Here is a 24,112-nt window from a genome sequence, read left to right on the forward strand (position 1 = left end):
TGGTATTCTTCATGGTTGTCCCATTTCTTTAACTGACTGTAGCATTGTTTCTTTAATTTCTTCCCAATCATCCATTTTTCTTGTGTTTAGTATGTCACAGAATTTGTCCTGATTTTGCATGAGAAATTTAGTGTTTATTCTTGGAAATCTTCTTAGTTTTTGCTTAGGTTTGTTCGGTTGGAACATGGTCTTTATTTCAGTCAGATAATGGTCTGAGTCTATGTTTAGGCCCGTCCTCACTCTGACATCCAAGATTTCCTTGTAGTTGTGAGTCGTTATTGCCACATGGTCCACCTGATATTCACCTTGATTTGGATTAGGTGATACCCATGGGTTGTTTCTGTGTTTTTTTTTTTTTTTTTTTTTTTTTTTTTTTTTTTTTTTTTTTTTTTTTTTTTTTTTGCAAGTTTCCTGAAACATCTCGACATTAGTTTTAGATCAAATTGTTTACAAAAATCCCCATTTCTGTTGGTTCTTGCACGTGCTGGATAATCTCCAACTACTGATTTAAATTTTATTTCTTTGCCAACTTGTGCATTAAAGTCACCCACTAAAATTTTTGTATGTTCTTTTGGTAATATGGATGTTTCGTGTTCTAACATTTCCCAAAGATCTTCCACTTTGTCAACATTTGTTCTGTTATGTTGGTTGATAGGTGCATGTGCATTTATAATAGTGTAATGTTTATTGTCTGACTTGAACGTCAGAAAAGAAATTCATTCTGATGGGGAGCTAAAATTAGTTGTTGATTCTGTAAGTTGCTGTTTGACCATAAATGCGGTCGCTAATATAGTCATGTTATTGGAATTTGTAATGGTTTTCCTTTGTAGATCCTGTATCCACCTGACTCAAATGCATTTTTATCCAGATACCTTGTTTCTTGAAGTGCTAATGTAAGTATGTTGTGTTGAGTGAGAGTGTCTGTTAGGTGTTTTAGTATTCCAACTTTCATAAGTGTGTTGATGTTCACAGAGTCCCCAGTAGGTGTTTTTTCTTGGGTCGTATCTTTGAATTAGTACTAGGAAGCTCCGACTCTTCCTTATATGATGTTCTAGGCTCTCCAGAATCCATAGGCCTAGTGGCACTACCATGAATAGCGATGGAAGATTGGTTACTTCCTGGAGTAGTTTTCCTTTTGAAATTTACCATCTTGTCTTAGGTTAAAGTTTGGTTTGCAGAAAGGTAGTTGAACCTTTCGATGTTAAAAATTCAAGCATTTAGCTTAGAATTGTAAGTGAGGCCGCCACTAACATGTGGGACGGACACCTTTGTAGACGCCCACTGTGGAAACAGACGCTACAGTCTGGTGCTTTTATACAAAAGCCTGCCTCTTCTGCCAGTTCCGCTGTTCTGATGATCTTCATCGCCGCCTTCACTGCCGTTGAGGTCTTCACCGTTTCCCTGGGAAGGGACCCCCTGTTTGTGTTTAAGTGTATCTTTGTGTGTATGTAGATGTGTGTTTGTGTATCCTGATTCTTCGGCCTACTTATATGAAATAAGTTTAAGGTTATTGGAAACCACGGAAAATAAGAAGGACTTCTGCAATAGAAGTATATGCATATGGAAAGAGGAAAAGATCGACCAGTACTCAAATGAGAAGTAAGAAAGGAAAAAGTAGAAATGGTTGCTAAGATTGAAGAAGAGAAAGAAGATAGCCCCAAAGACAGGAAAACCCTTCCCTCCCCCCTTTCCCAGGATTCCTGCTTCTCCGGTACTTGAGTGAGAGACCAGAGGAGGTACGATGTTAAACGTCTCCTACAGAATGGACATTCTCACCTTCACCTTTGAAGCCCCCGAAGAAAAATCTTAGTAACACCTATGGAACAGCAAATGGTGAAGAATCAATTACACTTGTCTGTGAGGGTTGTCTGAAAGGTGGGGTGTGTGATTAGTGTTTGTCATGCTTGTACTTACACTACCCACCCCTTCCAAAAGTGATACAAACCCTCCCATTGACATAATGTCTCACAAAAGGTATGAAATATTCTATAAATATAGAAAATTACACACTGCAATCAAACAGTTGTTTAGCTAATCACTTTACACTATATTTTATACACACATAAAGTACTCCGTTCAGTTTATGACGTCTAGATATTACTTTGTTTGAATAGCACCATGATATTATACTTTTCACTAATATAACATTTTATTCATGTCATTTCATGTCTAGAGATCACTGTTCATCTGCGATTCTCTTAAATTGGTCCTAATCTTGTAGACATACCCGGTTTCCTATGTACTAAAATTATAGGATAGTTTAAGAATTCAAGAATAGATTACAGAATAGTTGAAGAATTGAAGGGAATTCTGTGCAAGAAAACTAAGTTTGAGGAAACACCGAAAACCACTAGGGATCCGACGGTCATCACTCCACCCATTAACACAGAATATTAACATCCCTGTGAGAAACAGATGTGACTCTGCCTGGATCCCATGGATCTGATATTAACCTCACTTGAATACTCATGGACCAATACTTCTCATTAAATATTGTGTGAAAGTCTCCCCACAACAAAATAATCACCACTTTACTAGGAAACACAACATTAAGTAAAGTTATTCTATTTTCTACACTGTCTTGGACAAATTTGAATTCTTCACACAAGTTGTCTCTAACCTTGTTATTATCATTAGGTTTGGAAAAACATTTCTGGAGATTATGTTCTCGGTAATTTCTCGGTCTATAATTAACTCAAAAATTTCCGCCAGACTACTTACATTTATAATGTCAAAGTTGACTATTTTTTCTTTGAAATTTTGTTCTGCATTATTTACTTGTGAACTGACAGCTCGTGTAGTAACAGCTCGTATACTAACACTGGAATTTTCAATTGAATAATCAATATTACTTCCTTAGGTCGATCTGTGCTGTCTTTCAAGATATCCATTTCCTGAAACTTCCTGGCAGATTAAAACTGTGTGCCCGACCAAGACTCGAACTCGGGACCTTTGCCTTTCGCGGGCAAGTGCTCTACCAACTGAGCTACCGAAGCACGACTCACGCCCGGTCTCACAGCTTTACTTCTGCCAGTATCTCGTCTCCTACCTTCCAAACTTTACAGAAGCTCTCCTGCGAACCTTGCAGAACTAGCACTCCTGAAAGAAAGGATATTGCGGAGACATGGCTTAGCCACAGCCTGGGGGATGTTTCCAGAATGAGATTTTCACTCACTCTGTATCCATTTCCTGTTTTACGGAATTAAATTTAACATTACAAACGTTCAGCACCGAGATTAAAATTCATGGCGAAAGGATATCAGTGCTGATGACATTGTTATGCTCAGTGAATGTATGAAAGAATAACATGACTAGCTGAGTGGGTGAACTGTCTAATGAGCACAGAATATCAACCAATAGAATACCAAAGAAAATAACGTTTCTTTTATAACTGTAATTGCTTCTTCCGTGAACCGGTGCAACAGCAGTGGAGAAACACTCCATCCTTGCCTTATGGATTTTTTAATCTGCAATATTTTCTCTTGATCTTTCATTTACATTGTTCTAAAGTCTTGCCTCAATTATAAACCACACCACCAAAACTGCCTCTCAGCCGCCTTTTTCTTTCATGAAGCCAAACTGATTGCCATCTAACAAATCTTTACTTGGCATTCCTGTTATTCTGTATATTATAGTTGTCTGCAACTTTGGACTCATGAACTGCCAACCTGACAGTACAAAAGTTCTCACATTTATCTACCTTGAATGTCTTTGACATTGTGTGGAAGACATTCTTCTGAAAAGTCTGTTGGTATCTCTCGAGACTCATAGGTTCTAAACACTAGCTTCAATAGTTTTCACCAGTTCGTTGAATGATTTTAAATATCCTGAAGTATTATTATCTATGCTTTCTGCATTTCTTGCTCACTGTTAGGTCCACTATTGTTCCTCATATATGTAAAGAATCTTCTGTTTAATATACTACAAGCAGAATTAGTTATTTTTACAGATGACGCTAGTAGTGTAATCAGTCCAAGCATACATACAGTAACAGAAGAAATGGCAAACACTGTTCTTAAAAGCATCATTGATTGGTTTTCTGCAAAAGTCTCACTCTCATTATTAAAAAGACAATATGTTCAGTTCTGTACATCTAGAGATACTACACCAATGATAAGTGTGACACTTGGTGAGTAAACAATAAATAGAGTATAAACTTCAAAATTCTTAGGTGGCCATATTGATGAGAATTTAATCTGGAAAAAGCACATTTTGTAACTCCTGAAACAACTTACTTCAGGGCCACATTTGCACTTAGAATCATTGTGAAAACTGGGGAGAGGCAAATCAGGAAATTGACACAGTTTTCACGTTTTCATTCAGTGATGTCATGTGGAATAGTATTCAGCTGTAACTATCCTTTAAGAAAGAAAGTCTTCTTTGCTCAAAAACATACTGTAAGATTAACGTGGTGCACATCCATAATCATCTTGTAGACGTCTGTTTGAGGAGTCGGGCATTCTGACTACCGCTTCACAGTATATTTAATTTCTTATGAAGTTTGTTGTAAACATTCTATTGCAGTCCAAAAGTAATAATGATGTACATGATTACAATACCAGAAGAAAAAAAATGACATTCATTACGACATTCTAAGGTTGTCTGTAGTATAAAAAGGTGTCACAGTGCTTGAAAAAAGCATGTAAATGTAAATATAGGCATATGTACAAAAATTATAAAGTAATACATTCTACATCATTACAATTTATCATGCAAGTGATCCATGGAACACTAACTACCTCCTTTGTAATACAATCCCCCCATCCAATCTTAAGGATTCTCCTGTAGCATCATACAAAACTTCTATTCTCTTGTCTGGACTGTTTATCATTCATGTTTCACTTCCATGCAAAGCTACATTCCAGATAAGCACCATCAGACAGGACTGCCAGCACATAAATCTATATTTGATGTTAAAAAACATCTATGTTGCAGAAACACTTACCTTGCTGTTGCCAGTCTGTGTTTTATATCTTTCCTACTTCAGCTATTGTCACTTATATTTGATGGCCAAATAGCAAAACTGGTCTATTACTTTTAGCATATTATTTCCCCATCTAATTGTGTAAGTATCACCTGATTTAATGTGACTTTATCACATTAATTTGTTTTATTTTTGTTGATAATCATCTCATAACCTCATTTCAAGACACCATCCATTCTGTACAACTGATCTTACAAGTCCAATGCCATCTCTGATAGAATTACAATGTTCTCTGCAAACCTCAAAGTTTTTATTTCTTTTCCCTAAACATTAATTTCCTTTCCAAGTTCCTCCTTGGTTTTCACTGCTTGATCACTGTACAGATTGAACATCATCAGGGATACATCCCTGTCTCACTCTCTTTTCAACTACTTATACCTACAGTCTGGGTACTCTACAAGTTGTAGGTAATCTTTTGCTTCCTATATTTTTACCCCTGCTACCTTCACAAATTCAAAGAGTGTAGGCTCTTCCACCCAACATTGTCCAAATCTTTTTCTAATTCTAAAAATGCTATGAATGTATGTTTACTGGTCTTCAGTGTAAGATAAGTCATAGTCAGTATTGCTTCATGTGTTCCTAAATTTCTACAGAATGTAAACTGATCTTGCATCTGGTTGGCCTCAACTAGTTTTTACATTCTACTAAAAATAATTTGTGTCAGCATTTTGGAACCACTATTTACTAAACTGATGGTACAGTAGTAATCACATCTCTCAGCATCTCCATTCTTTGGATTTTGAATTATTACCATACATTCTTCTTGCAGCATGAGGGTGATTTGCCTGTGTCAGACACATTGCATATCAGGTGGAACAGTTTTGTAGTGGCTGGCTTTCCCAAGGATCTCAGTAATTCTGAGGAAAAGGCATCTACTGCAGAGGATTTGTTTCTCATAGGTCTTCCAGTGCTCGTCAAATTCTTTGATTGAAATATACGGTATCTAACAACTAATCAGGAAAATTGGATGTAAGTGCTACTCGTAGATGTAAAGAGTGGCACAGGAGAAGAAGTTGTAGCAAGTTGCATCAAGCCATTCTGAAGTCTGGTCTCTGAGCAAAAAATAGGGAAAAAACACTAAAAGCAATGGAAGTGGACAGTGCATCATGATAACGTAGAGCTGTTGAGGAATGAAGGTGCTAAATTTGAATGCAAAGTGTTCTCCAACATCTTGTTTGATGGTCTCTTCTCAGTTGTTCAGAGAGAGATTGTCTCATACCAGTGTGGATTTCTTGCAAGGAAATCAGCAATAGATCAGATCTTCACCTCAAAGCAAATTTTAGAAAAGACTGTTGATTTTGTGATTGACAAGCATCACTTCTTCAGAGACTAAAAGTCAGCATATGCTAACAAAGATGGAGATCAACTGTACCTTGTTTCGATTGAACTAGGAGCTCCTGCAAAATTGTCAAGTTTTGTGAGAACGATAATGAAAGAGGTCAACAGATGGATGAGAATGGGACTGATCCAGTAGATATATGAGATTGTTTAAGACAAGGAGATGCACTGAGATGTCTCCTTTTTAATGTCACCTTGGAGAAGGTTGTGGAGTATGTACACCTGCTGACAGGGTAACTATCTTTTATAAATCGGTGCAAATACCTATCTATGTCAAAAGCATAGGTATTGTTTCAAAAACTTGGAAGTCAGTGAGGAGATGTCATTGTACTTGAGCAGACCAGCACAAATATTGACTGAATGCCAACAGCATCTGTTTTGCATTATTTTTTAAAAAATCTATTTTCCTCAATTCTCTTAACTCACATCACCAGATTAATGAGTTATAAAACATTTTTAAGACCAGTGCTTACATATGCCTCAGAAACTTGGCTATTAATATCAAAAGATATTGGCATTCTTGATGACTGTTAGAGAGAGAGACTTTGAAGAATCATTGGCCTAAACTGTGAAAGAGGAAGATGGTGGAGTGGGTACAGTCAAGAGCTTTATGCTGTGTATAAAGATCCATCGGTTAAAAGAATGGTGAAATCAATCAGAAGAAGAAGAAGGGAAGTGGTCAGTGTGCCATGCAGGAGTGCCAGCTTTTGAAAATCAATGCGGGTGCTTTGAATCAAAGTTCACAAATGTTAAAAACTAACTTTCCTTAAAATCCAGTTTCAGGAATTTTTGAGTGAGCAGGGCTTGATGAAGGTAAACAAACTATTATTTATTTTGCCACACTAGTTAATTAATATGAAATATAGTCCACAGAGAATTGTTTTATTTTTTCAAACCTTTGTAATTTCTATTTCATACACACAAAGAATGTGTTCCTACCAACAGTGGATTGTTTGATGAAAATGTTCGCTGCAGTGTCACGTTTCAGTTTTTTTGCTTCTTGTTCATGGACATGCATGACAGTGTTATTGTTCAATTTCTCTTAAGTTTTTTAATTGTGTAGAGGCATAGAAAGAGCATTCTCCTGTAAATTTAGAGGCTCATATAGCTAAAGTGATCTTTATCAAATTCATCACCTCTCTGGAATCAATTCACCGACATGCATGTTTGAGGAACAGAAGATCACTAAGTCATCTGTACTTCCAACAAAATAATTTTTAAATTCACACTCATCTAACATCATATTTCTGTGCAAAGTTAATCTCTCTGTGTCAAAGTCATCCTAATAAAATTCTACTAGATAAATACAATCTTTAGTTTTGGAAAGAAGAAATGTTTCTATTTGTTTGTTGAGAGTCAGAGGAACTTTAGAAAATTGATACTTGAAACAGTAAATCACAATATCTAAAACCTGAAAATAAATTATCTGGCAATGATCATGGGTGCTGTCAAAAGCACAGGGTAGACCGCCATCATCAAGGTTTGCGAAATCTTTCAAATTTTTGGAAGTTTTGGGTCTCTGATGTCGAATTTTTTGGACAGTTTCAAACAAGAGTTCCATACTTCATTAAAACTGTCATCAATTTGAGATAACTTCACAACATCTTTGACATTATTATTATTGTCCATGGCCTTTTGGAGCTGTAGAGAGAATTTTTTAGAAAAGCGTTCACAGTTTTAACTGGCTTTAAGAAGTGTTGTAACAAAGACAAATACAAAAGAACACAAAATCTAAGAAATCTTTAGCTTTAGTACCGGCATCCAATTTTTTTGAACTTGAGTTCCTCGAAGAACGAAATTATGTGTTCGTATTCTGGAAAACAGTTTTCAGCAAACTTATTCTACAGCACCACCTAACAGTGCAAAAAGGCCAGAGAGCTACAGGACAAATAAAGCTAACATGTTGGGCAGCTTGCAGAGACGCTTTTGCTAGTCACTTGAGGGGCCCGTGTGCAAAATTGAACATTTCTGTCACATTTGAAAGGTATCTCTCACCATGGTCACATTTTGCATTGTCTCTTGAGTCACAAAGTTCAAAGAAAGAGCCAGACAGTTAACATGAAGAAGTTGCTGCTCAGTTCCTCTGGTTTCTGCTTGCAACCCAGAGAAAGCATCGGTCATATTTGCAGCTCAGTCAGTAGCAATACCTCTGCATGACATCACATCTAGAGAAAAACAAGTGAGAACATACATTAACATTATCAACACTACTTCAGCTACAGTAGATTCAGTATTATAGAAACCAAAAAATAAAGCAAATCGAAACTTGCTCTTGTTGTCAGATGTCATTGGTTTCATCTAAATCATACCATGCTACACAGTACAAATTTACTCCTTCACAAAGAACAGTACTGAGTGAGTGAATATCGATCGACACAAAACCAGCGGTTTAAATCTCTGCCACCTGTTGCCCATTGGACGAAACGTTCGAAAGCTTTCATGATGTTTTTGTGAGAGGCTAGTGCTGAACACTTGTGAGTTGTTTCTGGAGGAGTGAGAAGTTTTAGGCCATGCTTGCGTGGGCCAACGTGAGGCCACAGTGTCAAAACTGGCATAGTTGACAGTTTTGAATTGTTCCCCATTTTCCAATTTTTTCCATTTCTTCTGTTTTATTTTCATTCCTGACTTATTGTGGTTGCTGAACACCCCAAAAACAGTTTGGAGACGGTGCACGAGCACTGGAGGACCGACAGAGTCAGCGTTCCTAGTGCCATGTTAGAGTAGCATCATCCAGATGTAGGGTTGTATACAATTTCTTTACAGAAAATAAGCATGAAGGCAAGATGAAAGCCTTCAGTTAGACACAGAGATGACATTGAAAACAATGAAATTTTACTTTCTTTTATGTGGGTGCCTGTGCAGTAGTGTAAGTCAAGTGTCAACTTGTTCTTCTGAAAAGTTTTTTGACAACCTTGCTAAGTAGTCACGTTGCATGTGTTTTGTTCAAGTAACTAATGTGTAATAACATGCTGCCATGTGTACTTGTTTTATTTTTATTTACTTATTTTACTTTTATTGTGAACAGAAGTGCATTTGAGCAGGGTGTGTAACAAACCTGCTCCTCCATTTTCAGCAGTTGAGTAATTGGTGACTGGACTCTGATATGGCCACACTTTTCTTCAAGACGGTGTATATAAAAGAACATTCCAAAACTGTAACTATTATAAGTCTGCTTCTCCAACAACACAGATTTTATTAAGCACAAATTATTAATAAATAAATCACAGTAAGTAATAGTTTCTGACTCTTCTGGGAATACACAAAATGAAAAACTGCTGCAGGTGGATGCCTCTTGGCCACCACAATACTTTGGAATTTTGTTAAATAACTCACACATTAGTGGAGGAGAACATTGTAGTACCATTTGGGAAGCATTTGAATACGAGCCGTGTTCTCAGTGCACCAATACGCTGTTGATTCATTCACTGAAAACATGAGTGTTGGCTAATGGTGAGCAAAGACAGTAACTACATTAGGCAGACAGGCAAGTCTAGCAAACCAATGTTAATAGCAGGTAACAATAAAGTCTAAATCACAGACCAGGAGAAACCACGTAGCCCAGGGTTGTTATCAGTAAGTACATGGGAATGCTTGCTCAACAAGCCGAGGCTGTGATACTCTGCAGCAGCCCTGAATTCTGCTGCGAGGTTGTTGCCTTGTGACTTGGCACAGCTAACTATGCAAAAGTTTTGTGTAGTGGGCATGGAAATGAAGTTTTCAGTAGTGCTTGGTCCTTTTAAAAAGAGTCTTTGTGCCAAGGTGTTGGTCCACAACTTCCAACTAGACATGATATACCATTTAAAGCAGTAGGTGGAAGCTGGTGGGCTGCAAAAAGCCAGTGTTGATTTCATGTGTGGAGAGGTTATGGGCTGTGTTTTCTGGGAAATATAGGGAATTATTTTTATTGACTACCTTGCCAAAGGTATAACAGTAACTTGAGTAATAGTACTACATCTTTTAAACCAAGTGGAACAAAATGTGCGAGGAAAGACCAGAACTGTCACTGAAAGAAAGAAAATAATCTTCATCAGGTGAGTGGAATTAATTGTGAAGGTGCTTAAGGTAAGGAAACCTGAGGGAAGTGAAGTTCAGATTATAGGAACAGCTGACCTGAAAACCAGATTTGACAATTCTGACTTCACTTATTCCCAAATCTAAAGATATTTGTGATTGGAATTTTTTAAGCCAATGAAAAGGATATTTTTTCATATTTCCTGAATATAGACCATCTGCTCATTGGAAGACCACTGAATAAAATACATTGAGCTAAAAGGACAATAAGTTGGTAAATAAGTTTGTTTTGTATTTGGTGAGAAGTCTTCTCTTGTTCCTATATCATGCTGTTCAGACAACGTATTTAGTAGGCTGTTTTCTTGGATAGGTGTTATGTGTCCTCAGAATATTTTAAAAATTGAAATTGTAAGTGAAAAATGTGTTACAGCTTTTCCAAATGTCAAAAAGTGTTAGATCACAATTTTAGAGGAAGAATCTTAACTTTCATCAAGTTGGATTGAGACTTTAAAATTTAATGTTTGCAGTTATGAACAGTAAAAGAACAAAAGGAAAATAAGTCTTCTTTTGAAATATTAAATCTTATGAATAATGCACATATGTGATTATTTTGTAAGTAATGAATTACCTTTGCAACCTTAAGTTTGAAAGTAAATACAGTATACTGAATATTGTCGCAGTTTTGAAACCAAGATTAGATTAGGTTAGATTCAGTTTTCATTCCATAGACCCAAAAATGAGATGATTCTTGTGGGTGTGAAACATGGCAGAAAGGTAACATAAAAACATAGAAAATTTGAATGTAGTGCCACTTCTGTGATCGTTAGTCAGAAGATCATCAAGATATGTGAATATATTACAGTAAACTGGAACTGCTAACATTTACAGAATTAATTACAGCTGAAAACTTGAAAAGAGAGTAATATTGAGGTAGAAGAATTGGGTTAATGGAAGCAATAACATTGATGTTCAAGATATATGAACTGCAATAACTTTATTTTGATCATCACATTAAGGGCTGCACAACAAACAGATTTCGAGACACTGTTAAATCAAGTGGTTGTGTAATGTGACAAGAAAACTGTTTTGAATAAAAACTAAAATTCACCACAAATATAATTTATTTTGCTTCAAATCAACAACCTTTACCACCTAATACCTGCTGTTTTGTATAGTTCATCATTTAGTCCCCTTCACTCCTTAATTTCTTCTACTTTATTGAGAAGGAAATGCAAGTTCTGACTGGGTAGCTCCTTCAGTAAGATTTTTCAATGGTAGCATGTTACAAGGCACAAAAGCCTGTGGAAAGATAGACCACTGTCGGCAAGCTTTCGGAGCCAGAGGCTCCTTCAGGCAGAAGAAAAGGGGAAAGTCACCCAAACTGAGGGTAGGGGAGACTTACGGATGAGAAGGAAAGTCTAGAGTATTACCTTCTCATCCCATATGGTAAGTCTTCCCCGGCCTGCAGTTTTGGGTAATTTTCCTCTTTTCATACATCTCTCCAGCACTTTTCCTTCGCCCTTCTTCCTTCCCCTTCAACCGTTCTGCCTGAAGAAGGAGCCCCTGGCTCCGAAAGTTTGCCAATCACAACAGTCTTTTATGTGTGTGTTCTGCCACCGCTTGATGAGTAGGTTTTTTTTTATCCATTAAATTAAATAATTTTATCAATAATTGATTGTTTTTATTGTTATAATATACATAAGTTGATATTCAAACTACGTATCCAGAGTAATTCCATTTCTACAGCAGAAAAAAATTGGTGTGCTTATTGGAAAGTATCATATAATCCTGCTGACAGATTATCCTGAAAACCTGTTATTCTTCTAGCTAAATGCCATATAAAACTTGTCTTGCTCTGTAGTCTGCAGTACATTTTATGTAGTTTTGTCTGTTGATATTTATTTCCAGGTTCCTGTGGGAGGATAGTAATGACCTAGATGAAGAAGAGACTCATGAAGCTCTGCCACCCTTTCTTGTGGAGGTGAAGCTGGAGAATGAGAGCACAGATGAGGAATTGGAACAAAATCAATCAAACCACACTTGTCCTGATTGTGGCAAGACTTTCTCACGCTCTGATAACTTAGCCAGGCACCGCCGATCTCATGAAGGCTACAACACTCGACCTTACACATGCCCTAGATGTGGGAAACGATTTGTTCGTGCACAGCATCTTGACCAGCACTTCCTCACACATACTGGTGAACGTCCCCATGTGTGTTCTCAAGCAGGTTGTGGACGAAGATTCTCCCGTATTGATCACTTGCGTAAACATGAGAGAATACACACTGGTGACCGCCCGTATCTTTGTCCACTGGCCCAGTGTGGGAAGGCATTTGGCCAGAATACACATCTCCAAAGGTAACTTCATCTGACTTTTATATCTAATGTACAAGTTGCTGTTATGTTCATGGTAGAACAGACACACATAAAAGATAAGAAGTTACCTTTCACATTTTCTTGCACCATCACTTATCATGTTGCAGTCTCATTTTTCTCGAATCTTGTTCTTCAGATACTCTTTGCGAGGAGCGATATTATTTAATTTCATTGTCTCAGTGACCAGGTGCAAGTCTTTCAATTGGATGCCACTTTAGCATCCAACTAGGAAAAGGGGACCTACAGGTTAATGTGGAATCTGAACCATGTGTCATTCCTGATGACTCCTCACATCATTGAAAGGTGATTGCTTGATTAAAGGCAGATTGAAAAGTTTCATAGTTGTCTGGGATTTGATCCCATGACATCACGGTTTCCAGGCACACACTGTGCCACTAGACCACTAGCCTAGACACAACAAGTGATACTGAATGCCAGTAATGGTTTAAGTTGTGTGAGAAATTAATCTGTTTATGATAAATTATTTTAGCCACTACTTGCGTGATACATCATTGTACTATGTGGTTATTTTTAAAATCTCTATCTGAAATCAATTACTAATTACAAGAGCAGTATTGTCGATTATAGAATTAACACTTCACATGTGAAATGTTTATTGATCTCACACAAAAGTACTCCTCAAGCGTAACTGCATGCCTAACGAGAGTGTGCGTTCCTATTTGCTCATACATAGAATGTTTTCATAAATTAAAATATTCCATATGTATAAAATTCTCAATACCACATTGAAATCACAAATGCAGTATCAAATGATACATTACACTGTTCTACAAAAAAAAACTTTTTTTCTATTTCTGAAAAAAATTATTGTGATCCTAGTTGTATTTTGAATGCTGAATTGAAAACTGTTTTTGTTTTTTTTCTGTCAGGGATAGTTTATGAGTAATCGCAATTTTATTTCTCTTTTCAGTTTCTGATATAGTGCGGCAAACGTGAGGTGAAATTCGACAAACAAATGCACATCTTTATGATGTCATAAGTTCATCACATTAATGGAGGGTGGGATCTAACATATAACACAGTAACCTTTGTGTATACTCTTTGAAGCATTTATTTGACATGAGAAATTACAGAAAATTGACGAACAATGAGCCAATGCCTTGTAATGCACATCACTTTTTTCTCTTGTATTGTGACTCTTTCTTCTCTCGAATGATATTCCAGCAATAATCTGCTAACAGAAAAGGTACCCACTTCCCTTCATAGTGCCTTTCTATCGTAGAAATGTCTTTATGGAATCTTTCCCCATGTTCCTCCGATACGTCACTACAACTCTCTGTGAAGTAGTCCAGATAAGAGTCCATCATATGTACCTTCAAAGACATATTGCATCCCAAATCCTGATATGCTTTGATCATATCCTTCACCATTGCTTTGTAGTTAGTAGCTCTTCTTCTTCCGAGGAAGTTTTCCGACACCATCTTGAAACAGTCCCATGCGGTTTTTTCTTTATCAGTTAAACATGCTTCAAAATTTGCATCATTCTGCAGCTCCCTGATTTGTGGGCCCACAAATACACCTTTCTTTATTTTTGCAGCTGAAAGACGGGGAAATTTGGTAGCTAGATATGCAAACCCACAGCCTGTTGGATCCATGGCCTTCACGAATTGTTTCATCAGGCCAAGTTTGATGTGAAGCGGTGGAAGTAGTATATATTCAGGAGCTACCAGACTTTCACGTTGTACATTCTTTTCGCCAACTTTCCATCTTCGCCTAGGCCATTTCTTTTTCACGTAGTGAGAATTTTGGTCTCAACTATCCCACTCGCAAAGAAAACAGGCATACTTTGTGTAGCCTTGTTGCATTCCCAGTACCATAGCAATTACCTTGAAATCTACACATATTTTCCATTTGTGTTCATTGTATTTTAATGAATCCTTTGTACGAATTCGTAATTCTCTTTTGTCAATCTAGCGTAAGCTACTGGAACAGAGGGTATTTTATTTCTGTTATGGAGCAAAATACCCCTCAGACTTGTTTTCGATGCATCTATGAAAAGTCTCCACTCCTGTGAAATATAAGTGAAGTTCAGCACTTTCATCAGACCAGCAATGTCATTGCAAAATGTCAGTGGTTCGTCAGTTGAAAAATAAGAAATAAAGGCATGTTCTCTGTGCCTGAACACACTGATTTTAGTACTTTGGTGCAGTAGATTATACTCTTGTAATCTTGAACCAAGCAGCTGCGCCTTTTGTTTACTTAGTCCTAGATCACGTACTAAATCATTTAAATCTGCTTGTGTTAACAAATGAATGTGGCGATGACTCACTTGTGCAGTGATATAGAGAATCATCATCTGTGATTTCTTCAGTACTATTTGTTTCACTGTCACTCGGAATTTGACCTCGAGCTCTTGAAGGTACTGGAAGGTTGTCGGAATGCTGCACTGGCATTCTCGCTGAAGGCAGATCTGGGTAAACAATGTGCCTCTTCGACTTTTTGTTCGTAAAACCCTGAATTTTTGTTAGACAGAAATAACAATCAGTAACATGGTCCTTAGGCTCCCTCCACACCATGGGAACAGAAAACAACGCCACATTCTCTTTACCTTTCCACCACTGAATTAGTTTGCAGTAACAAGTAGCACAACAGAAATGTGGTGCCCATTCTTTATCTTGGTCTCCTACCTCTACTCCAAAGTAATGTTTGTATGCTTTCTTTATGACTGAAGAAATTTTCTTCCTATTTCTGGCAAAAGTGAACTTCCTACATATGTAGCAGAAGTTGTCCGGCTTATATTGACATCCACGATGACGTGGCATTTCTGCAAATTTAAAAATACCACTTTGTGTAATACACCTGTATTAAATTAATAGTAGGGAACTAGAGGAACGCTGATGTGTAAAAACAAGCAGTCGTTTTACCTCCAGCACCAGGCTCAATCAGTTTACACACAGGAACTAAAAAATTCAACCGTGCTCGGAAATATAACAGACAGTTACTTTTCAGCCCAAACACCCACTCGTTAAGACTGACACAAATTGCGGCTAACGCCACTGTTGTAAACTCGATGCACCTGCCTCTAGAAGGCGTAAAGCGTTACTGCCAAGCCAGGGATCGGCTGTCACCATTCGATTTAATGACATGTTTCAGGTGGTCATAATGACATAGGTGTGGCGGGGATAACCTAATGATGTCTGATTCTTCCCACCTGCTGTTGCACAAGAAATTATCACGTTCTATCACTACTGGAAGCGGCAACATACCGGTATTTCTCTATAACGTCTCTGTGTTTGCCATGAATTGTGAATATACATATTACATAAAAAGTATCCCTGACAACGATATTTTGTTTACATATTTGAATTTCCCAGGGTAAAATGGTCTAGAAGCACATACTTTAATATCAGAAATAGAACCCATGTCAAACAGTGTTATCGGAAATGGTGGGAATTCAACAGGTGACATGCATTCACCAGCAAGTAACTTTAACGGCTTTATCAATGCAGATACCATAGAGAGCATGACATTGCTCCCTTTTCTCACAGAAAAATGTCCTGTGCACTTCCTGTAGTGCTGATGGATATCAAACTGAACTTCACAGAAGATTTCTGACAAACAATGTGTGATTCAGTACAGGCCAAAGTAGCACTTTAATACTGTTTCTGAAAGTGCGACCTTTCCCACAGGTGTAAAAATCCATACTAGGTCCCTTAGAACATAGCTTATACCTCAGTGTTTGTCTTTACAGCATCCAAGATCCTTATTCTGTACAAGATTGTTACACATGCCAGCTGTCTTACTTCTTCAGTTTTGGTGATTAGCTCTTGATAAAATCATCATGAGAATAGCCAAATTGAAATGGAATCCAAGTATCCATTGTTGTGTCGGCCTCTTTACTGTGATTCAGGGAAAAGGCACAGTACCTGTAGTGTGTTACTTTGTTATGTTGTATGTGAATGTTACGACAAGCAATATTGTAGCCCTGCCTCTATGTCTGAAGTTAATGTACATCAATAGCATATCTGCCAGAATCTTATTAGAAAATTCCTTGTGGCAGTTCATCTGTAGGTGGTAGGTAATCATTCTGCTATGAACAATGTTGCTTTGTTAAATTGCTTCTGATGCTAGCGTTGACTGATGTATTCTTCCACGATCAGATATTATTAGTTGTGGTGTTCCATTTTGTCAGACTTATTCCTTTGACAAGAAGTATTGCAATTTCTGGAGCTTCTGCAGTCAGTACAGGCTTGGGGACAGCACAGCTGGTGAGACATGCAGTGCACACCACTGTCCATTTATCCCCAATTGTTGACTTACGAAATCTCACCAAGAGGTCAATTTCAATCCAGGGAAATGTAGCAACTGCAAGAAGAACTAGTAACAGATCTCCTGGGGGTAACTGAGGAATATAATTCCATCACTAGTGTTCCCTACAGTAACTTAGATCATTTTTGACATATCAGTAGAGACATGCCCAGTGATAAACAGTTCCAGTTCTGTCATGGTCTACGCAAAACTCAAATGACCTGATGTTGGAATATTATGAAAATGTGCCAGTAACGTAGGCTTAAAAGCGATTGGATGATTAGCAACCATTTGTGTTCCACTGGCTTGTAATTCCTTTTATAAAATGTTCTATGTATTAATCTGACTTCTCCTTTGACAAAGTCTTTCTTCTCCAAGGCCTCTGTGGTCTTCGAATTTTCACTTTACTCTGCTTCAATGTTTGTTAGTGTAACAATGAGTGCGAAATCACCACCACTGTAAGGTTTCTTTCTTGGGCTTAATGAAATGAAATTGATAGCCTTTGTTTGCATCCATTTTTGTATACAGCTGTGACATCTCATTGAAAAGTGTCATGGCTGACGAAGATTTCAGTACCTGTTTAAACACACATCACATACACACATTTCAGTACCTCTTTAAGGATACTGAAAGATCTTTCTTTCTCCTGCCTCCATAAAAATTAGATGTCTCCTTAAATTATTTCTTGTAGTGGTTGTACCTTGCAAATGAAATACTTTACAAAGCAGCTGTAGTTAAAGCACATTCCGCAGAAGCCTGTCACATCAAGAATCTGTCAAGGACTTGGAAAATCTGTTATGGGTCTCACGTTTTATGGATCAGGAAAGACACTTTTTAGTTATTATGGGTAGAGTGCACCATGGATGCTCTTACAGAAATTTATTCAAACAACTGGGGATTCTCATAGTGCCAATTCAATGCATTTTTTCACTAATGTACTTTGTTAACAATAATAATACAATTTACAGAACAAGCAGTGAATATCATGATCATAATACAAGAAATAAACATGATCTTACAAAGATACAAAAAATCTCGGCAAGCGTCAGAAAAGAGTACATTATTCGAGCATAAAATTATATGATAAACTTCCAGGCCATGTTATATCAGTTATTGAGGATAAGACTGAATTCAAAAAACAGCTTTATCTTTTGAATAGTTCTTTCTGTTACAAGAATTTTCTGACAATGTGTAATAATTAGTGAAATGTGTTTAATTGTAAGCATTCCTATAAGAAATGGCTATATTGCACTGGTATATCAGTTGTTGACAGAATGCTTTTTGTAGGAATTCGAATGTAGCCTTATAATTTCTTTGTGTAACCATCATTACTACTATAATCTGTGTTGTCATTTGGACACTTGAACCTCATATATCTCTTTACATATGATTTAGCTTGTAAGCCTCATGACCATTTGCATAGAGTTATTATTGTAATAATCTCACGTATTCTACACCCTAGTGATACACTAACATAGAGTATCCATGGAACTTGAAAATAAATAAATAGTTAATTTGTCACCCCAAGATTTTTTTTCCTCAGGCAATGAAGAGTCATTTTTCAGATTTAGGCAGTAACGTGCATCAAGGACACAATTCATCACTGTTGTCAAACAGGTTAGATGCCCTCCATATGACTTTGAGAAAACAGCAATGTCACCTAGGTTGCCAAGACACATCATCCATTTAAGATGTCGAAGCATATTGTCCAACTGTGTTCAAAGGTGGCTGAATTGCCGCATGGACCAAATGGAATATCTTTGAACTTGTAAGGTGTTATGAGAGACTCCTTTTTCCAGTCAGCTGTGTCAACCTCAATCTGCCAGTGGTCAGTTTGGGTATCTGTAGTGGAGATATACTTCCCTCTCTTCAGGTGACCCAAAATGCGATCAGTTTGAAGCAGTGTGTATACATCCTTTCTGATGTGGTTGTTCAGCTGCTCATAATCAACAAAATTGACAGAGAATACCCTACAGACACCAACATTGTTCCTTAATCAACACAGATAAGCTATGTGGTATCTTCCTTCTTCACTAGGACCACAGAGGAGGACAAAGGACAATGTGATGGTGGAATGATGTCACTTATTCAGCTGGAGACAGCCAGTATGAGTGGAGACTGATTTTTTTTTCCTTTTTTTTGGGGGGGGGGGGGGTTGATCCCCAGTGTTTATTTGGTGTTTCACGTTAGTTTGTCTGATCTGCCTTGTCTGCACCCAAAATTGACAGAGAATACCCTACAGACACCAACATTGTTCCTTAATCAAGCCAGAATCTGTTGGTGGCTGGATAGTGGTTTCCTTCAGTGGGTGATTGGTAATGGTAGAGTCTTCTTTGATGGTACTGAGCTGACCCTGCTGGATAGGTTCGACGGGTGAGTTGCAGCTGTTCATGGCAGTCAGTTACCCACAGCTCACTCTCCCTGCTGACTTTTGAGGGTTATGATTCCCATTTTCATATATATTTTCTTTTTTGAAAGTGGGTAACATTTTACAGTTAACTAGAGTTTCGCATTTTAACTGAGCGTCTTGTTAACCACAACTCATCTCATTGATGGTGGTGGCATAAGAATGTGTTTTCTGTGGTAAACAGTTGCCCAGAGCAACCGTTATTATTTGAACTTGTTGGAGTGTCTTCATCAATCGAGAATTTACAGTTTTGACATTTTATTATTGCTTGTGGTGCCTACAGTAATTCTCATTCAAGGACAACATTATGGCTGGATTCCACTAAAACTGGAAATTAAAAAAGAGTTGTATTCTGCCCTTTGACAGTGGTCCTTCAAGGCATGTTCTTGTTGGTGTATTTTCCATGTGCAATCTTCAGCAAAATGTGATGGCATCACCTACATAGCACATCGTCTTGTTTAGTTCTCATTGTTTTGGTGACTGGAAAAGCAGCTGAAACCAATCCACGATTATGTAAATTACTGCAGCAAATTGGAGAGCAGCCTCAACCAGGGTAAGGAGATAGGCTTTTGCCACACAAGTCGGCTGTAGTCATCTGCAATTACCAAGTGTCAAGTGAAATATTCATTGTTGCTTACCGGTCTTGTGCAAGTCTTTCAGATGTATGTCATTGCAGCAACCTCTGTGTCCACAAACTGGCACAGTAAGCCTACCACAGAAAAGGAGACTACATTTTCATATAGAACCTGAGCCATGTGTCATTCCTGGTAAATTTTGACATCATTGGGAGGTGAAGGCTAGGTTAAAGACAGATTGAAAAGTCTGTGGTCTGGCCAGGATTTGATCGTGCAATCTTTCAGTTTCCAGGTACACTCTTTTTCACTAGACCAGCATGCCCAAATGTGTGGACAGAGTTGGCCTGGTGTTTATTGTCTTGCAGCATAATGGTCATCAAATAATCTTCTTTCTTTACAATAACATATAATGTGTTTAAGTCATCCACAACAGAAACATACTGGTATATTTCTTTCATTCTCCAAGTGTCCTTTTTCTGCACAGCTTTTGAGTTGGTATTGGAGCCACTTGCATATATGCTATCAAGTATCAAGAACTTGTCTGTTGGTTGCAGCTTAAGCCCAGGGTTTTTGATACCTTTCCTGTGTCAGTCTGCCTTATTGAGATTGGTGTCAATGATAAATGAAAATCTTGACTTTGTAATTGATGTCACTTAATGAAGTTCTCTGTTGTGTTGACATATATCGACAGTATTCTGTGATACACATCCCTAGTCACATCCTTCATTTGTGTGAAACTTATTCAGCCTCCTTCATAGACAAGTTCACTGTGTGTCACAGTGTCACTTTGTGTAAACGAATGTGTTACCTTCCCCTGCTGCTGGGCTCTGTCTCTCAATTGTTCTTCACTTATGAAGACCTGCCGTTGGTTGTCACCAAATGTTTGCTTTATTTCCACTGGAAGTTTGCCCCACCTCTTGAGCTTTTCATTGTGGTTATCAAACCTCTTCGGGACTGTATCGTAGAAGTAAAAGTAGGTGCTGACAAGACACATCATGTCATCCCAGCTGCTGTAATTATTATGACAAGGTCAGATCTCATTAACCATTTTGTTGGGATCTTGCACCCATCTTCAGGTGGTTTACATTCATTTACATGTTCCCATTTTCAAAGCTGTAGTTCACCGTTTAAGTGAAAAGCAAATAATGTGATGATGACCTAATAGACACAACTGAAACAGAAACATGTAAATGGATGTAAACCACCTGAAAATGAGAGCAAACCCAAAACCAGTCATGTGTAAAATAAAATTACCTTCTATTGTTTCTGGTAGTGGTTATTATTCTACATCCTATAAAGAAACTGTCATGGAGCTCAACTGCATCCATTATGGATAAAATTACTTTATGTGCTGTTTGTATTTGGATTCCTTCTCATTCAGGTGAAGGCTCCATGTAGCCTTAATGAAGCTATGGCAGTGTCAGTGTCCAAGACACCCTATGACTCTTCCAAACTGTGTCTTTTAGAATCTTAAATGAATTACCAGTTATGACAGCAAGTCATCAACAAGAACTGTCACTTCACACTGAAAGCACACCTAAAGGCAGAAGGGCTGCATTGTTGAGAGATACACACACATAAGGTACAGAGCTTTACTTGATCACATGAAACAACACACAGAGCTGAACTGCCTGCCTCTGCAGAGATTTCTCCTCATTATATGTATAAAAGAATGTTCTAGTAATTTACAGTGTTTCATAAACAGGTAAGTCCCAAAGTATTCTGGAAATCATAACTGCCAGATGATAAATAATTGTGAATGGTGAGAGTCAAATTGATGACCTGCAGGTCATTTACCAATGACTATCAATATTACACTGAGGCAGATGATGCACAGTATGTGCCAATATCCTTGTACAGTGTCTTGTTAAGTTTCCAGAGTCCAGGTGATTATGTTTCAAATGTTTTTCTAATAGTGATATTGTTCGAAATATTTAATCTACATATCATACAACTGTACCAACTGGTGATGAATTTTGAGTGATACTTGATTATTATTCATGATAACTGATAAATATTTAACTATCTCCATTACAATAAGTAATTAAGGAATGGAATTCCCTTCTAAAGCTGTAGGAGGAATACACACACACACACACACACACACACACACACACACACACACACGTACGTGCGCGCATGCGCGCCTGTCTCCCTGCAGCTTGAGAAGGGAATTACTTTCTGAAAGCTAACAAAGTAAAGCTCTGTACCTTATGTGTGTGAATCTCTCAACAACACAGCCCTTCTGTCTTTAGGTGAGTTGCCTCCTTTATTCCTAAATAATTTGTGATTCTTAATCAGTACTTTGCGTACTTTACAATAAGTAATTATTCTGTAACAGTGAGTTATGAGGTTAGTCATAATGACAAATTATAAATTTACTTGTATGAAAAAGAACTCTGACTTCAGGAAAATCTCATGCTGTGGTTTGAGTGAAGTACCCTTCATTTCCAACTGTCCCCAATCTATCCCTCTCTCCTTTCCAAGTAAGGAGGTAATATACCAAAAACCAGGATAGTTTTGTGTACTTTTGTATCTACATCTACATCTGTACTCTGCAAACCACTGTGAAGTACACATCCCATTGTATGTGCCTATTGGCAATACTAAAAACTTCCTCAGCATAATTATTCACCAGCAGGTCTATAAACTTTCTTTCACAAGACAGAGAGAGAGAATTAATTAGGAACTTTGTTCTTACATCCGTTGTGTTACTTTTTTCTATTGTGTATTAATCCTTTCGTATCAGAACACCTATTATGTCTGTTGAACGGAACATTTATATAATACACTGAAATTGTTTCTTGTCCTTACTGTCTCACTGTAACAGAGTACTGCGCTATACATCCCACCAATGTTTTGTTGCTTTTAGTCTGGGTTCCCCATTAACTTGTTTTGTTATGTATTCTGATCAATACTTTTTCATTTATGCTTTATTTTGCCATTCAATTTTTGATGTCCTTCACCACAAACATTTCAAATGCTTTTCCAGTTTCTGATCATTCTCTTAATTTTTCTCACTACTAGTTTTACCAGCTTTTGTGTGGATAACAGCATTATTTAAAGTGTTTCACTTCATCTCCTCAAGCTGTATAGTTTACCAAGCTGTTTTCATTTCTGATACTGCTGATTATTTTATGGTCATCTTTGTTTGTGCTCCACATAAATCACTATGTCCACTCAACAATAAGTTTTCAAAACCTTCTGCAGTTTCAACTGGGAGAGCAAAGTCAACTGTGAATCTTGTCATTGATATCCATCCCCTCTGTTGAACTCTAAATATTATACATCAGTGGAGGTAAACTACAGCCCCAATTAAACTCTTTTTAACCAAAAGCTGTCTCCAGTGTTTTTTGTAATTATTAGAAATTGTACAACTGAGGCTATACGTCACTCCTTGTGTGAGACACCAGACCTTCCTGGTGGCTGTAATTTTGAAACTGATCTCAGACATTTATCTAGGCTGTGACATCCAATATACACATGTATATAAATGGGAAATGTTTTTAGCAAAAATCTTGATAAGTTCAAGACCAATTTACTTCAAATTTTCACTCAATACTCTAATAACTTTTCAGACAGTTATAGGCTATATATTATTAAGATACTTATGCTATAAAAATATATAAATAAAATCTATACTACTTTGTAAAGACAAGTAATTGCTTTAATGTTGTTACCAAAATTTTATAAAGTTCTTAACTGAATTAGTTCACATTTTTTCATGTAACTCTTATGAACATTTGGAGGAACTTAGGCTACTTATTTTTAAATATACATCATATATAAGTATATACTGTATATGCTGTATGAAGGGGAAACATTTTTAGCAAAACTCTTGAAAAGTTTTTTACCAATTTACCTCAAATTTTTACTGACATAGTCTACATTTTTAAATCTACATTGATGTGATAAAAGTCATGGATACTTCCCGACATTGTGTAAAACCTCCTGTTGCGGCGTAGTGCAGCAACTCGATGTGACATGGACCCAGCAAGTGTCAGAAGTCCCTTGCAGAAAGACTGAGCCAGGCAGCATCTATAACTATCCATACATGCAAAAGTGTTGCCATTGGAGGATTTTGTGCACAGATTGACCTCTTGATTATGTCCCAGTGATGTTCACTGGGATTCATGTCAGATGATCTTGGTG

The 24,112-nt window shown here is 37.3% G+C and overlaps 1 protein-coding gene across 1 annotated transcript in view; it reads left to right on the forward strand.

The window, feature by feature from the left end:
• LOC126092437 (gastrula zinc finger protein XlCGF9.1-like) overlaps positions 1-24,112 on the forward strand; it is a 167,446-nt gene that overhangs the window by 138,951 nt on the left and 4,383 nt on the right. The window contains exon 3 of the mRNA XM_049908037.1: positions 12,242-12,691. Coding sequence (XP_049763994.1) covers positions 12,242-12,691 — 450 coding nt within the window. The remainder of the gene's footprint in view (positions 1-12,241; positions 12,692-24,112) is intronic.

Source organism: Schistocerca cancellata, chromosome 7 (genome assembly GCF_023864275.1).
Source record: "Schistocerca cancellata isolate TAMUIC-IGC-003103 chromosome 7, iqSchCanc2.1, whole genome shotgun sequence".
Classification (NCBI taxonomy): Eukaryota; Metazoa; Arthropoda; class Insecta; order Orthoptera; family Acrididae; genus Schistocerca; species Schistocerca cancellata.